A 17,599-nucleotide genomic window follows, 5' to 3' on the forward strand; every position below is an offset into this window, starting at 1 on the left:
GCTAGCTCTAGTATATGCAATTGTAGGGGAAATCCACAAAAAGCTCAAGGATAATTTGTAACACATGCCAGTGTTTTCTCATATTAGACACCAAGTTGTACGACCCATCATAAAATGGTAACACACACAGACCAGTCTATTATCCTCTTGGGTGTGTTGTTCTATCTGAGGCTGTTCTACTTGGGGTTGCGTCTTTTAGGCTAACAGTAAATCCCGATTGGCATATTTTGCCCTCAGGAAAGCTTTATGTATTGCTTTCCTGGGGTATCCCCTCTGGCTAATGTGTGTCTCCAAAATTCTTGATTGTTTCACAAACTCTTCTTCATCTGTGCAAATTCTTAGTCTCAAGAATTGCCCCACTGGTAGATTGAATTTAAGTCTATAGAGATGATGGCTGTGGAATTGTAACAGCGTGTTCCTCTCAACTGGTGTTCGATACAGTGTAGTTTTTAAACAGTCATGTGTCCAAATGATGGTGAGGTCTAAAAAGTGTACACTATGATTATTATATGTAAGAGTAAATTTTATTTGAGGGTCCAAGGTATTCAACTCCTGCACAAAATCCTTCAAAGAAACCTCAGTGTCTTTCCATATAAAAAAGATGTCATCTAGAAAACGTTTCCAGAGCAATACTTTCTTAAAATTTTCCAACCTATATATCAGAGTCTCCTCCATTTTTGCCAAATAAAGTTTTGCCACTGAGGGTGCCAGGGTCGCTCCCATAGCTACCCCCTATGTTTGGATGTAGTAAGTTCCAGAAAACCGAAAGTAGTTAGAACGAATCACCGGTTCTCCTAGGCTAAGTAAGAATTCAGTTTTTATTTGTGGCTCAGATGGTATTTAATAATGTCCAGTGCTGCCTGTTGGGATATCATGGTATAAAGAGAAGTAACATCTAAAGTAGCCAGGATGATAAAGTTAGTTGAAAGATAAGTTGAAAGATTATTTATTTATTTACTTAAGCACTGAAGTATAAAATAGAGAATGACACAGGGAAAAAAATCTATCCCCATCACCGCCCCGTCCCCGGCCCATTATCCTCTGTATCGCCCCGTCACCACCGATCCCTTCACCGCCCCGTCACCGTCATCGCCATCCCTTTTACCACCCCATCACTGCCACTGCCATCCCATTCATCGCCCCGTCATCGTTCCCGCAGCATCCATATAAGCCTTAGTACTGTAATATTTAGCTTATTCCTTTCTTATAAATCAAAGATCTTGCTGCTGAACTAGAGAAAGAGATGTTCATCTGGCAGGGCTTTGTTTATATATTTTTATCAACACAACTAATATACTACTTTATCCTAAAGCAAAAAATAAACAAATAAATAAATAGAATTTTTTTTCTACTTTTGTTGTCTGGTTTCTGCTTTCCACATCTTCTCATTCAATTTCTTCCATCCACTGTGTGTCTTCTCTCTGCGTCTTCCATTTGCTGTTACTGTGCCTCTCCCTTCACCCCCCCAATTGGTCTAGCAGCCATCTTCTTCCCTCCGCTCCCCCATAGTCTGGAATCTGTCTTCTTCCCTTCCAGTGTCTTCTCCTCACTCTGTCTTCCACATTTCCCTTTTGGGTCTGTTCCTCTCTACCCTCTTTCAATGTCTGTTCTATTCCTTTCCACCACCACCCTTCCCTCCCTCCTTTACCATCTGTTCCTTTCTACCACCCTTCAGCTCCTCTCACGTGGCCTATCTATCTACCTCTTATTTTCGTGGCACGTTACAATGTAATTTGTGCAAGCCGCTGGAGCCTGCGAGCTCAGCCTTTCTCCCATCCCCACAAACCATCTCGCTTCTGTGTTCTTATTTTCCTCATTTCTAATATTTCCCCTATGTATCTGGCATTGCCCCCCCCTGTGTCCATATACCATCCCCATGGCATGTCCCCTTTATGTCTCTGTTCCTATGCCCCATGCACACAATTTCCCTTCTTTCTGTTACCTTCCTGTGTCTAGATTTCCCCTATCTTCCTCTTCCTTATCAGCGTGTCTCTTCTTTTCAACCCCATCTAGCTTATTTCCCTGTTTCTTCCCCCCCTACTTCCAGCATCTGGCTCACCTGTCTGTCTTCCCCTTTCTTTCCTGCTGTGGATTTCTTTCTTTCTCTCTTCATCCTCTTTGCCCAGAATTTTTTTTTCCTTTCACTCCCTCCTTCCTAGTTTGAGCCGGGAACACAAGCGATCGCATGGTCCAGCAGCCCCCACCCGCCCGATTGCAGCGTTTAGCCAGCTCCCTCCCTCCACCTCACCTTATATTCCGAGTTTGCCGGCTTTCTTTTTCTCGAGCCGCACGCGTTCAAAAATCCGTGCACGTGCGGCTGCGCAAGTCGATCAATCTTCTCCTCTCCTGCAACTTCCTGTTTCCGGTTGCGTCAGAGGAGAAGATTGATTGACTCGCACAGCCGCGCATGCACGGCTTTTTGAACGCGTGCTGCTCGAGAAAAAGAAAGCCGGCAAACTTGGAATATAAGGTGAGGTGGAGGGAGGTAACTGGCTAAACGCTATGATCGGGCGGGTGGGGGTTGCGGGGACCGCGCGATCCTTGTTGCCTCACTGCGGAGACAAGACCATTCACCGCTCCACGGGGCGGTGAATGGCCTTGTCCCCATCCCCGCAGCGACTGCTATTTCTCTTTCCCCATTTCGGCGGGTTATCCACAGCTACTCGTGGCTAGCCGCGGGTAACAATCACCGTGTCATTCTCTAGTATAAAAGCACTAATGCACTAAAGCACTTTATATAAAACATAACGGTCTGATGAGGCTAGTGCCACATAGTATTTGGCCACTCAAACCATTTGGCTAATACTGGCACTTCTGAAGACCAATGAATAAGTAAAAATTATAAATGAATATATTATGAAGTACTGTTTGTGGAGAACAAATGGAAATAAAGAATGACACGGGGACAAATTTTTCCCATCCCCACAAGAACTCAATTCCCCCATCCCCACATGTTTTTTCATAGTCCCTGCCCCATTCCTGTAAGCTCTGTCTTAACCGCACAAGCCTCGAACACTTAGGATTTTAAAGTATTTGGGGCTTGTGCAGAAGGACAGAGATTGCAGAAATGGGGTAAAGAACTTGCTGGGATGAGGTGGGAAAACAAGCTTTTTGTGTGAAACAGTGGAAAGTTCTCAGCCAAGCAAAGTTGTGGCAGTCTCAATAGAGGGTTATACACTTACCCCCCTATTTTACTAAGGTGTGCTAGCTGATTTAGCGTACAAAAACAATTAACACATGCTAAATGCTAACACACCCATTATATTCCATGGACTCATTAGCATTTAGCATGTGATAATTGTTAGTGCACTCTAAATCAGTTTGCACATGCTAAACTGGTTAGCATGCATTAGGCGTCCTTTTACTAAGGTGTGATAACCAATTCATCATGTGCTAACTGATTTAGCGCATGCTAATCAATTTAGCGTGCACTAACAATTAGCATGTGCTAAATGCTAGTGCATCCATAGAATATAATGGACGCATTAGCATTTAGCGCACGCTAATCATTAGTGTGCAATAAATCGGTTAGCGTGCCTTACTAAAAGGTTCCCTTAGGTAGCTATGTTCTGAGTAAAAAATGGTTTGCTCTATGAAAACTTGACTTTGCAATCTGATGAGCTACTGAAAATGTATCTTTCAGTTGTCATATTTTTCTTTTTACAGTTTATTACATTTAAGAATTTGTTGATAGCAATATGAATTCACATGTATGAAACATGATGTCTGTAGAAAAGGATTATAGTCAAGAGTAGAAAATAAAATGGAGAAGTCTTACTTGTGGGTAGTGGTATATCCGGAGCATATTGGATATTAGCTTTGATTCCTCAGCAGAAACAACTTCAATGATAGCAGCAAGTGTGCCAGATGTTTTACAGTTATAATTAATGATTGCTTTGTCCATTTCTGATAAGATATTCATGAAAACCCTGAGTGCTATGAGTGGATGATTGTTGGAGTCATAAAGGTGAAGCCCTAGAGTGATGTTTGGTAAGAGCTCTGAGCTGTTGTTAATCTCTTCCACTGCAAAAATAAAGGCCAGGGAGTTGTAGTAGTTTAATTCCCTAAACCTGTAATGAGATTTAGTGTTAGATAATGTAAAGTAAGCACTAACAAAAGATTTAGAGGCATGAACATGGATTGGAGTAGAAGAGTAGCCTAATACTTAGTGCAGCAGCCTGAGAACCAAACAATCCATATTTTATTTTAAGTGTTTTTCCCCATGTTAAGATTAATCAAATTTATCTGGAAGTATTTTAAAGATACATCAAGGCAGAAATGGAGTCAGAGAAATTTATCAAAAAGAGAGGTTTCAATTTATTTCATAAAAGTTTGATAGGAAAGTGCGTTTGAAATAAAGTTGGTGAAATATTTATTCCATTTGCCTGCTAGGAATGATAATATTCTATCAAGGAATCTTTTGAAGATACAGCCCTTCAAGGATGGAAAAGTGAACAAGTAAGCACTGCATTTACAAGTTACATAGATACATACATAGATACATAGAGTATGATGGCATAGATACATAGAGTATGATGGCAACAAGTCTGTCCACTCAAAGAACCCTCCCCTAAGCATTTCCCCGGAACGAACCCATATGTTTATCCTATCGTCTCTTGAAGTTGAACACGTTGCTGGCTTCGAATACCTGATGTGGAAGACCATTCCAATGATCAACCACCCTTTCGGTGAAGAAGTACTTCCTGATGTCGCCATGAAGTCTCCCACCCTTGAGTTTGAGCGAATGCCCTCTTGTTACCATGGGACCTGTAAGGAAAAAGATATCTTCCTCCTCAGAATGGCCTGTATGATATTTGAACATCTCTATCATGTCTCCCCTCTCTCTGCATTCATCGAGAGAATATAACTGCAGCCTGCTTAGATCCTTGAGTCCTGAGACTATCTTAGTGGCCATTCGCTGAACCGATTCCATTCTCTTCACATCCTTTTGATAATGTAGCCTCCAAAACTGAATACAGTACTCCAGATGAGGTCTCTCACCATGGACCTTTACAACGGCATTATAACTTCAGACTTTCGGCTGACAAAACTTCTTCAGAAACAACCCAGCATTTATCTAGCCTTTGCTGAAGCTTTCGCCACTTGATTGGTAGTCTTCATATCTTCACTAATGATTACACCCAGGTCCCATTCTGAGACAGTTCTTGTTAAGGTTTCACCATTCAGGGTGTATGTTTTGCAGGGATTACCGCTACCAAGGTGCATAACCCTACACTTTTTGGCATTAAAACTCAGTTGCCAAGTATTTGACCATTTTTCCAGTAAAAGTAGGTGCCTCATAGTGTCGGGCACGGTTGCGCTGTCCACTACATTGCTTAGCTTAGCGTCATCGGCAAATAATGTAATCTTACCTTTGGAGCAGATCTTTGGGGCAGGTCTTTGGGGCAGGTCTCGTACAAAGATATTAAATAGTATCGGATCCAAGACCGAGCCCTGCATGGAAATTCGAAATGATGAGATAGATAGATTGGGGATAAACCTGATATGGTTTTGAAGCAAAGACAAGCAAACCTAAAAATGACCCTTACTTCTATTAGCAGCCAGTGTAGTTTTTTTGCAATACAAGCTTACATGATCCGATTTCTTGAGACCATAAATGAGATGGACTGCAACATCCTGAATGATTCTCAGTCGTTTGATGATTTTCTTAAAAGATCCCAAGTATATAATATTGCAATAATCTAAGATCCTTAAGATCAGAGATTGAACCAGCAATCAAAAAGAAAAAAAAATCAAAATAATGTTTAATGGTACGAAGCTTTCTTAAGGTGAAAAATCATTTTTTAACCTGAAAGTTAGTGTGATCTTCAAAAGTCAAGCTTCGGTCCAAGATGACACCAAGGATTTTGATAGTAGAATTAATTGGGTAATCTAACCCATTTAATCTCAAAGAGGTATTCATGTACTTGTTATTAGGACTTGCCAAAAAAAGTTTAGTTTTTTTCCAAATTCAGTTTTAATTTAAATTGCATAGTCCATTGTTCTACCTTAATAATGACAGATGAAGTCCTTATACAGGTATATGATTTCAATTTTAAATTGAATAACGTATTTCCCAATGATGCTAGATAGACATTTAAAAGTGAAGGGGAGAGTGGGGAGCCTTATGGAACTCCACAGAGATTATACCAAGACTGAGAGAAAGTTCCTTTACTATAGACCTGCTAAATACATTTTTTTTAAGAAATCCATAAACCAATTTAATAACTTTCCAGAAAAGCCAATAGGTCAAAGGCACTGCTCAAGTTGAACTGCAGTGCCAGTGTCCTTTTTCCAAGGGAAAACAAATGGAAAAGATAATCAGTCAATGAAGCTAAAACTGTTTCGGTACTATAATTTGTACTATAATTTGTACAAAATCGTGTAGAATTCTGAACTTCTCTAAATAATTCATGAGATGGATGTTAACCAGTCCTTCCATTAGTTTAAGAAAAAATGGTATTTGGCAGCCAAGGAAACAGACTCCTTAGAGTTTTTTTAATAATAGGAGTCACAAGGATATGTCCAAGTTCCACCAGAAATTTGCCAGTACACATACAGTACATAAAGAAACCCAATTAAAAAATTCACCCTTAAAGGGGATAGGAGCTGATTTCATAATAGTAAGTGGGCAGTTGTCCAATAGGCAGTTGGATTTTGCATATTTTGAGTAAAGCTTGAGAAATTGGTTTCAATCTGGATTTTCAAAATGATTCCAGATCATATCAACAGCTGAACCTTCTTTTTCTAAAGCTAATTGACTAGTCATTTTATTAAGATGTGCTAGCCATTTTAGCATACACTAATCGTGCTAACATGTTCATAGGATATAATGGATGAGTTAGCATTTAGCGTGCACTAAAACGGCTAGTCCGCCTTAGTAAAAGGACCCCTGAGTGATTGGTAAATCTATGCTTGAACCTACATGAGACGATCTCAGATTATGTAATTTTGTAGCTAACTAGTTGGCTAAGTTTTCAGCAGTAGGTGGAAAATCTGTATTAGAACATTTATGTAAATCAATATCAAAGAATTGACTGTTATGAAAAGTTCTTTACTATTTAAAGTAGTAGAATTAATGGTTTGAGAGTAATGTTTACAATACTTTTCTTTAATCATTCTTTTATATTCTTTAACCTTTATTCGCCAAATAAGTCTATACTCATCTTTCCCTAATTTATACCATACTAGTCTTTAAGTATTAACGGGTGCTAGAATAGATGTGTCTTTCTCTCTCTCTCTCTCCTTGGCTGCTTTCTGTCTGTCTTTCTTTCTTTCTGTCTCTTTTTCCTCTGCTGTCCACCACCACCCCTTGCCAGCTCCCCTGTCCAGCAGTAGCCCTTCTCCCTTACTTTTATGTCCCCCGTGTCCAGCAGCACCTCTTCTGTGCTCCCCCTGTCCCTCTTCCCTGCTCCCCAGTCCATCATCACCTCTTCCATGCTCCCCCTATCCCTCTTCCCTGCTCCCCAGTCCATCAGCACCTCTTTGGGCTCCTCCTGTCTCTCTTCCCTTCCCCCCGGTCCATCAGCACCTCTTCCGTGCTCCCCCTGTACCTCTTCCCTGCTCCCCGGTCCATCAGCGCCCCTTACCTGCTCCCCCTGTCCAGCATGTTCATTTGCAGCTGTTCATGTTCATTTCTTGTTCCCCCATCCATCAGCACCTCTTCCGTGCTCCCCCTGTCCCTCTACCCTGCTCCCCGGCCCACCAGCACCTCTTTTGTGCTCCCCCTGTCCCTCTTTCCTATTCCCCCGTCCTTCAGCACTTCTTCCGTGCTCCCCCTGTCCCTCTTCCCAGCTCCCCGGCCCACCAGCACCTCTTTTGTGCTCCCCCTGTCCCCCGTCCATCAGCACCTCTTCCGTGCTCCCCCTGTCCCTCTTCCCTGCTCCCTGGCCCATCAGCGCCCCTTACCTGCTCCCCGTCCAGCATGTTCATTTGCAGACTGGTGAGGATAGCGGCCAGCTATAGCGAACCTCGCAGGCTGCTATGCACCTCAGTAGCAAGTTCCTTCTGACGCGATCGCGTACATCAGAGGAAACGTGCTACTGAGGTGCTGAGCGGCCTGCGAAGTTTGTTACAGGCGGCCGCTATTCTCACCAGGCTCCTTTGAAGAGCGGCTTCGGCAGCGGTACTGGGCAGCGATGATGCGGCTCTGGTGCCGCTGGGAAAGAGCTTGCCTGTAGCTTCCTCCAGCAGCAGCAGTTGGTGAGTGAGGATGGGAGGAGGGGAGTGGCCAGGTGTTCCCTGCCTGTTCTAAAATGGAACACGGCCACGGATCACACACCACGGCGGCAGGGAACACGAAACCCTTAGGGTTTTATTATATAGGATTCTTTCCAATTTACGTAATTCTCACTTTAAAACCATTAAATCAGTATCATACCAGCTGTCTGATAAATATCTTTTCCTACATTTTTTCAAAGGTGCAATATTGTTTAAAAACTGATTGCTAAAATTTTTCCAACCTTGAATGAAATTTGGATCAAAATCTGAGTTAGATATTAAGCTATAATGTGTCCAAAATTCTACTGATTAGCAGCTTTATCCTGATATATTAATTTCATTTTATTCCTTTCCCTTATCCTACTCCTTGGCCTCCAAAGTTTTAAGAACCTAAATTTAGAATTCTTCTTGACAATAGGAAAACTGAAGGGCCACCTCTTCTCCCACTACATGCAATCTTACTGGATGAGGCAGGATGAGTGACAGTTATGTGATGCATATAGTTAGTTTATGTGCTAGTCTTAGGGATGTGGAGAGGCTGAAGGGGAAATATGTACATTTGTGACTATCCAATATAACAATAAATTTTACAACATAACCCTAATATGAATCTGCTAAACACTGTTACTTACCTTTTAAATCGATTCATATTGGGGGGATTTGTGAAGGATGGTAGTTGGTATAGATTTGAAACTAATACACTTACTATTCCCCCAACTGTGATATCCCCATTCATGTGGTATCCAGGTGTTATCAAATAACCCAACTTTGAAAAATGTGAACAGTCTGTAAATTTCCATAGGACATAAAAAGGCATTAAGAAAATCCAAATTGAATGAGCTTTCATCTTCAAAATTATGAAATAGTTTAATGAAAACTTTGCTGTGACTGTACTTAATTTATTGGCCTGGTTGAAGATGCTGCAGAGTTCTCCATGATCTCACCACACAAATGCACCTTTGAATCACTAAAATAGAAACAAAAATGGGGTCAAATTTTCACACTGGAGTAGATCTATAACATTTGCATTCACACTCTGTCACCATCCGTTAACATATACCTATCCACCTATCCACCACTCAACGGTACTTGTCGTAAGAAACTCTACGACAACCTCCTGGGGACACAGGCAGCCAAAATAGACTCTGACATCTCTAAATTACTGACCAAAACAACAGACATAAAAGAGTTCCGCAAAGAAATAAAAACACTACTGTTCAAAAAATATCTCCCATCACTCTAACCACCGCCCAACGAGTTCCCAATCAACGACTTCGGAATCATTCATCCATATTATCTCTTTGTCTGTGATCAAGAATGTACTGTAACTCTTCTACACTACACCCGACTTAACTGATCGAGTTGACATGTATTACCTCTGTAAAATGCATTATCTTCTGCTATATGTATTATCTTCTGTAATAAGTAATATCTTCTGTGAAATTGTAATATCATAACTCTTCACTGTTCCTGTAACTTACTCCTATCCTGAAATGTAATTCTACTGGAATGTCCCAGATATTTTCTATATTGTAATCCGCCTAGAACCGCAAGGCACAGGCGGAATAGAAATCCCTAATGTAATGTAATGTAATATACAATTAACAATTCAATTACTACACAACAAAGTTAATTGTGGCATAAAGTTTGGCTGCAGCTTTATTAAACTTTAACATAGTTAACAATCATAATCAATTTCAATAATATTTCACACAATCCCCTGTGGCTATCACAACCTCACTTCTCCTCCCCATGAGCCCTTCATTCATGAAACTAGCTCATCCATTTTTGGCAAACCTTGCCAGTTTCCAATATCATGACCCACGGTAATGTTAGGTCACGAGTCCCACTTGTGGCAGTAAAGCTCATGAGTGCCCCTCTTTTATCATCTGCCAACTTGTACAGGAACTCCATACCCCCCAGCCATATAAACTTTCCCGACAATTCCACAAATACCATACTCACCCTAACAAAAATCTGCGACAATCCCATCCACTACCTACCCCACCACCTACCTAGCCTCAGTCATACCCCAATTTTTTTCCCTTCAGCAATCTTATTTCTCCACCACCCATCCCAACTCACTCCCCCCCAAAAAATAAAACCCAGCCTGCCAAATATTACCACACGCACACAACTAATCAGAACCTTCAAAATGCTGCCCAATCACATCCATTCACACATCACCTTTCTCCTCCTCACAACAATACATTCACACCAATCACTATCCTCAGCTTATCTCACACATCATTTTAACTCTATCCCTTGCCTAACTCCTTCCTACCCCCCCCCCCCCCCACTTTTCCTTTTCCAGCATCCTACCCAGTTCCTATACTTCCGGTGACAGGGTTCACCAGTCTAGCCTGGTGGATCAATTTAACCAAAGAAGCAGAAATCAAATTAATGAGAAGGGGAAAGGGTCATAGAATCCTGTTGATGAGTTTGAGTTTAATTTTCCCACTAAGGATCCAGTAGCTTTATAGTGTTTTCTCCTTACAATTTACCCTCAAGGGACTTCTGCTCTAGTTCTGTGCATTTAACATTAAATATAGTTTGCTGTTTTTATTTTTAAAGCTAAACTCATATTAACAGAGGGACAAACATTAATTTGGCTGAAATGTGTAGAGATCAGTACGATGACACTAATCAAGGATATTGTGTATGTGATTAGGGATTTTATGACTGGACACCTGTGCTCAGGTTGGAAAAAGGAACCAATATTGAAAATCTATTTATAAATGCAATAGACATTCATGTACCTTTCCTAGAACTAGTCTCACATATCCCTAAACAAATGTCCATACAAACCTAAGCAAATGCCCAAATGTCCACAACCACATTTATACTAGCTCCAAAGAAGAATAGGCGTCTTTGTAGTTTAAGGGCTCCTTTTACGAAGGTGCGCTAGTGTTTTTAGCACACACACCAGATTAGCACACGCTAGTCAAAAAACTACCGCCTGCTCAAGAGGAGGTGGTAGCGGCTAGCGCACATGGCATTTTAGGGCACACTATTCCGAGCATTAGGGCCCTAATGCGCTTTCGTAAAAGGAGCCCCAAGAGTCTGTCCTTGCAGAGCAGGGATACTTACGACCTAACCTGTTTCCCCAATCAGTGAGTAAATGACCAGAGTCACATTTCTTAAAGATTTCTCATTGAATGAAATTTCACCTGAATGTATTGTAAGGAAGTTCTTCTTCACCCAGAGAGTGGTAGTAAACTGGAACGCTCTTCCGGAGACAGTCATAGGGGAAAACACCCTCCAGGGATTCAAAAGTTAGACAAGTTCCTGCTGAACTGGAACATATGCAGGTAGGGCTAGTCTAAGGGTGCTGGTCTTTGACCAGAGGGCCGCCGCGTGAGCGGACTGCTGGGCACGATGGACCAGTGGTTTGACCTAGCAGCGGCAATTCTTATGTTCTTATGCATCATACTTTTGCATCTTTCCGCTGGCCACAATATCATTTTAAGCAGCCAGCATGGATTTAGCAAAGGGACGTTCAGCTGTTGAATTTATACTTCTGTACTACGTTCACTTTTGGACAGATGGCCAAAGTATTTTTGTTATTTATGTAAGTTCCAAATAAAGATGTAAGTTCAATAATGATCACTGAACTAAAAAAAAAAAAAAAAAAAAAGTGTTTTGAAGGTGTAAATGACTTTGTGGAAAATGGTGAGCCAGTTCATATATAGTGCTGAATCTTCATTTTGAGAAATAAAATTAAAAAAGATCCTGAGAGTCGTAGTCGGGTCTTGAATAGACTCCACCTCTGAACCTGTGCTTCGCGGTGTCTATGCTGTTCCCTGCTTACGAGTTTATCTGTATCTGTGGGGGGATGGAGAGGGGTGGGTGGGGGGTAGGGGCTTCTTTGTTGGGGGGTGGGGGTATGGTGGGTCCGGGGAGGACATAAAAGTCCAGTCCTCCGCGGGTGTTTGATGAAAATGTATCCCATGGTTGTTATTGCCGTTGTATTTACTGTTGCTTAATAAAATAGATTTGAACTAAAAAAGATATGGTACAAGGAGACCATGAAGATGATTTTATAAGCTCTATGTGCCATTTACAAGTGCAATATGTATATTTATGCATGTATGATTTATGCAAATCATCATGTATATACCAGTAGCAATTTTAGAAGAGACACTATTTATATGTAGAGAGCCTATGGTCCCACTAAATGATACTAGCAGTTTTATGTAAAGACTTTACCAAATAATGGACTTTTACAAACTATGACATTATTAGTTGGTAGAAAAAATATTTTTCACAGTGTCCAATACTGTAATCAGGGGAGAAGAATTATTTTTAGAGAGCACTTAAAGCCCATATTCATTTCAAGTTCTTGTCTTTGACTCCTTATCTCCCTGTCTAATAGGTCCTTTTACTAAGTTGAGCTAGCCAATTTAGCATGCGCTAACTGATTTAGTGCATGCTAATCGATTTAGTGCACGCTAATAGTTAGCACCCACTAAACGCTAATGCATCCATTATAGTCTATGGAAGTGTTAGCGTTTGGCGCACGCTAATGGTTGGCACGAGTTAAATTGATTTCTACATGCTAAATCAGTTAGCACATGCTAAATCAGCTAGCACACCTTAGTAAAAGGACCCCTAAATGACCTGCATGTAAAGGGAGGGCCATCCAGTTCAAAGGCCCTAGCCATTTAAGCACAAGCTCATTTACTCAAAAGACAAAAAAAATCCAAAAAGTGGCATAAAGGTGTGCGTTTATCTGCCAAGCCCTTTCAATTTGCTATTTTTGAAACTTATCCCCCTCTTTTACGAAACTGCGATAGCAGTTTCTAGTGTGGGGAACTGCACTGAATGGCCCGCACTGCTACCCGATGCTCATAGGAACTCAATGAGCGTCAGGAGCAGCGCGGGCCATTCAGCGTGGCTCCCCGCATTAGAAACTACTATCGTAGTTTTGTAAAAAGAGACCTATGCAACTATGCTATTGATCAGAATTTCACCAAAATCTCAAGGAGGTATGTTAGAGATGTTGTATGGACTTATAACTTGGGTGTTTTCCTGCTATAATCAAACATTTAAGAATATGTCCAGGACACAATTTGGATGCCTGGGGCTAGTCCTGTGTTAATAAGAAATAAGTGTCAAAAGATGGCCCAACTGACCAGATAACCACTGCAGGGAAGAAGATATGGCTGTCACACTCCCCCAGTGGTCAGTGACTACCTCCCAACCCCCAAGGATGTCAGTACATACCTGCCTATATAATAGCTTCAGATGTTATGACCTTTCCTAGTAGAGCAGCAAGCAGGTCTCTGGAGTAGCCTAGTGGATGGTGAAGTCAACCATAGAGAAGGGGACTCAGGTTATATCCTACTCTACTACACTTATGGTGGAATATGAGAGCTTTCCAAAATCCATACAAATCTTACTGTACATACATATAGGTGACACCTGCAGGCATAAGGACTATAGGTGTGGTATATAGTTGGGTCCAGTAGGTTTAAGATGGGTGCTGTAGGACTCACTATACATTATAAGGCAATTATGATGAGATGAATATGTGAGCATTTTATGTGAAGTTAACTGTAGTGCCCCCTAAGGAGTCCCTCTGCTCTCCTGGTATGCCTCTGTATCGCTCCATGATGCAACCTCACCTGGACTATTGCATTCAATTCTGATCTCATTATTTCAAGAACAATATAGTGGCACTAGAAAAGGTTCAAAGAAGAGCGACCAAGATGATAAAGAGGATGGAACTTATGAGGAAAGAGTAAAAAGGTTAGGGCTCTTCACCTTGGAAAAGAGATGGCTGAGGGGATATATGTTTGAAGTCTATAAAATCCTGAGTGGAGTAGAACAGATAGAAGTGGATCAATTTTTCACTCCACCAAAAATTACAAAGATTAGGGGGACACTCGATAAAACTGCAGGGGAATACTTTTAAAACCAATAGGAGGAAATATTTTTTCACTCAGAGAATAGTTAAGATCTGGAATACATTGCTAGAGGTTGTGGTAAAAGTGGATAGCTTTAGCTGGTTGTAAAAAAGGTTTGGACAAATTCCTGGAGGAAAAATCCATAGTCTGTTATTAAGACAGGATAAAGCATTTGCTTGCTCTGGATCAGTAGCATGGAATATTGCTACTCCTTGGGTTTTGGCCAGGTACTAGTGACCTGGATTAGCCACTGTGAGAATAGGCTACTGGGCTTGATGGACCATTGGTATGACCCAGTAAGGCTGTTCTTATGTTCTTATACCAGTGTATAAAAAAATGTTAGCATCTCCTACATTCCAAAGATTTTGGATTTTTTTTTCCAAAAATGATTTAAGAAACATAGATGCACTCAACATAAACACATCAATTTTCAAAAAACTAAGAGAGATGTTTTTGCTATAATAAAAATGGGCATGCTAAGTACTGGATTTTGGTGCATGGATCTGCTAAGGGGAAGAAAAACTCCATTGGAATATTTTACTGCTGACATTCAAACTTGGGAAAATGACACATGGGCTTCAGTAGGTTATTTCAATTTCCTTTTCTTTTACTCTTTTAGTTCAGTACTCTGCTTGTTCAGCAAAGTTAGTTTAGGCATTAGTGTACCTTTAGAATCTTTGTTAGGGTTTGATATAACGTGTTTTAATTTAGATTAGTATTTTAGATTGCATTTCAGGGCATATGTAGCAGTTGAGGAAAGTCTTTGTTTAATGTTCTCTTAGGCTTCTGTTGAAGATTTCCTGGAATTTACAGGTGTGAGATAGTTGTCACTGATATGAAAACTGAGATTGTGAATGAATCAAAATTAAGCGAATAAGTTAAAATACAGTACCTATAACTCAGCCTTGAGGCCTTGTAATTAGTGATTAAACTCACAGATTGGAATTTATTGTCTAAATTTGCTGTTTCTGCATTCTAGCATTCTAGCTATGCTATGGAAGTCCAGAAGATTGATTTTTGACTCCTAAGACAGTCAAATTGATGTACCATTCTTCATATCCAACCATGGAGTTTATAGATAAGGTTCTCAGAGGAACAGGAAGCTTGGGTGTTTTACAGAGAAAATCTGTTCCTTATAGATTAAAACATACAAAGCTAATTGTGAGGTCATACAGATGTTCAGATGTATCTGCAGGAAGTAGGACTTTTTACTGACATGATTGGTGTCTGAAAAGGTCAGAGATCAAAAGTGATTTAGAAAGAAATAGTGAAACACTGCCAGCTGCTGGGTTTAAAAAAACTAACATTAGAATGAACTGTGACCAGACAGGCTCTGCACCTGCCAGCGTCCCAGTTAAGCCAGAAAGTAAAATAAAGGGTAAACCCAAGAAGGGAGTTTACAAGATCCGTCCTGGCCCTGATGATGATAATTTCCCCGGCAACCACCAAGGGGAGCCTTATCTTACTGAGAATCCAGTAGGTAGGGAGTATTTGGGTCACCACCGGAGGAGCCCAAGAGCTACCTGGTTCCCTGCTGACTCAGCCAGGTTAGGGCGTGTCCCTAGGATAGAAAAGCCAGCAGTGAGGAACAAACAGGCAGGCAAGCTAGGGAGAAGGTTTAGGCATTTTCTCCCTGAAGATCTCCCTGGGCCAAACAGGAGCGACCAAGCCACACCTATGGAGGTACAGGAAGCTGGAGATGCCCTGAATGAATCTTTGGCTGACATAGAGCTTCCGATGGAGATACAAAAATTCTTGCCTGAACAATTGGAGCCTTCTGTTGAAGCCATGGAGGTTGGTTTATCCACCAGCCACAAGCAGTAAACCTCAAACAGTGAGTTTTGTTTTGTAACTTTTTGGTTTTGGGATTGTGTTTTGTTGGAACTTTACTATTTTGTTTTTCCTTTGTGAAGCTGGGAGTGTCTCTGGGGAGAGGTTTGCTGTCACCCAGGGAGGGAATTTTGGAAAGCCTTTGAAAAAGCTTTTTTAGCAAACCTAAGACACTCTCCTAATCCTAGCAGAACTGCAAATTGCTGCTAGAGGCTTTATTTTGAGAAACTGTGAACTGTTTGAAAGTAACACATATGACTGGGATTTGATTTTGCACCTGTTTTGGAATACAGGCTGTGCTGGCTATAAGGAGAGCCTTAGCTCAAACATTACTAACTGAGTTTAAAGAAGAGAAAAAAGTTGGAACTTTTTCTGCTTTGTTTATTTGCCTTCTTTTGAGTTTTTGCTTTGTGCATTATTGGTGACATTCTGACCTATTTTTGGTTACCAAGTAAAAGTGAAGCATTTACTATTTATCCGTTCTTGGTGTTTTTATTTTTGGATTATTGTAAGTTCCACTAGTGTGTCAGTCCGTTCCTGCAGGGTGACTCCAGGCCGGGTCACACGCTCTTGTGCTTACTTGCTGTAGCCACTAGAGGTGCTGTTGAGTTCCGGTCCGGGACTGTGGCTTGGCTACAGAACTTAACATTAAAATTAAGGATTTAAATGTAACATTGACGTAAGGCAAAGAAAATCATGTGACCAACTGTGCCACTGTATTTTAAAGTATATTAATTATTACAAATGATATCACATGGGGTATAAATCTGCTTGTCCTTGCTTTCTCCTTTTGAAGAACACTGAAATTCTGATGGCTTGCTCTTCCCAGACAATGGGAGCTCTGTCAATAAATTCTGATTGTTTATTACATGGCTTTTCCTCATGTCTGTTATTTGAATTCACAGAACGGAGTCTTTAGCCCAGCCATGTGGGAGAGATAATCCCTACTGGCAATTCTTTTGACCTTGATGTTCAAGTCTTCCAGTCTGCTTGGACACTTCCATGGCTAGCATCATGATTGTAGCAGGTTTCTGGGTCTTGTCGTGTCTGTGTAGAAAGAACTGACATTTCAGCCATCATGCTCTGGCTTTCTTCAGCATGATGGCTGAAACATCAGTTCTTTCTACTCAGACACGGCAAGATCCAGAAACCTACTACAATTTTTATTTAGTGTTTAATTCCCTTCAACCCCAAGGCTGATCTTTTGAATTATAGGCTCTTCAGCCAATTAGGGTCAGGGCATTGTTTTGATAGGATTTTTTCTGACTTTTTCTCTTTTTTATCAGGTGTGAGTACTTGTGTATCCACAGTATGACTGGATAACATTGTATCACCAAAGCTGTTGTTCGGGTTACATCTGTCTCTATGCAGACAGAAAGGCCCTCTTTTACTAAGGTGTGCTAATCGATTAGCGCACACTAATCAATTTAGTGCACGTTAAATGCTAATGTGTGCATTTTAGTCTATGGAAGCATTAGTGTTTAGTGTGTACTAATTTGGTTAGCGCACCTTAGTAAAAGAGGAGGAAAATGTTACCCAAGCAGGAAGTGGTTCCATTTATAAACTGTCTTGAAGGAAGTAAAGGAACTGAGAGGCTAGTTGAGCAGTCAGGAAAGCAAATATGCAAATAAGAATTTTAA

General features: G+C 40.9%; 1 protein-coding gene across 1 annotated transcript in view; it reads right to left on the reverse strand.

Annotated features, from left to right (window-relative positions):
- Positions 1-17,599, reverse strand: part of LOC117346205 (vomeronasal type-2 receptor 26-like) — a 58,905-nt gene that overhangs the window by 36,332 nt on the left and 4,974 nt on the right. Inside the window, exon 2 of the mRNA XM_033915606.1 lies at positions 3,779-4,070. Coding sequence (XP_033771497.1) covers positions 3,779-4,070 — 292 coding nt within the window. The remainder of the gene's footprint in view (positions 1-3,778; positions 4,071-17,599) is intronic.

Source organism: Geotrypetes seraphini, chromosome 12 (genome assembly GCF_902459505.1).
Source record: "Geotrypetes seraphini chromosome 12, aGeoSer1.1, whole genome shotgun sequence".
NCBI lineage: Eukaryota > Metazoa > Chordata > Amphibia > Gymnophiona > Dermophiidae > Geotrypetes > Geotrypetes seraphini.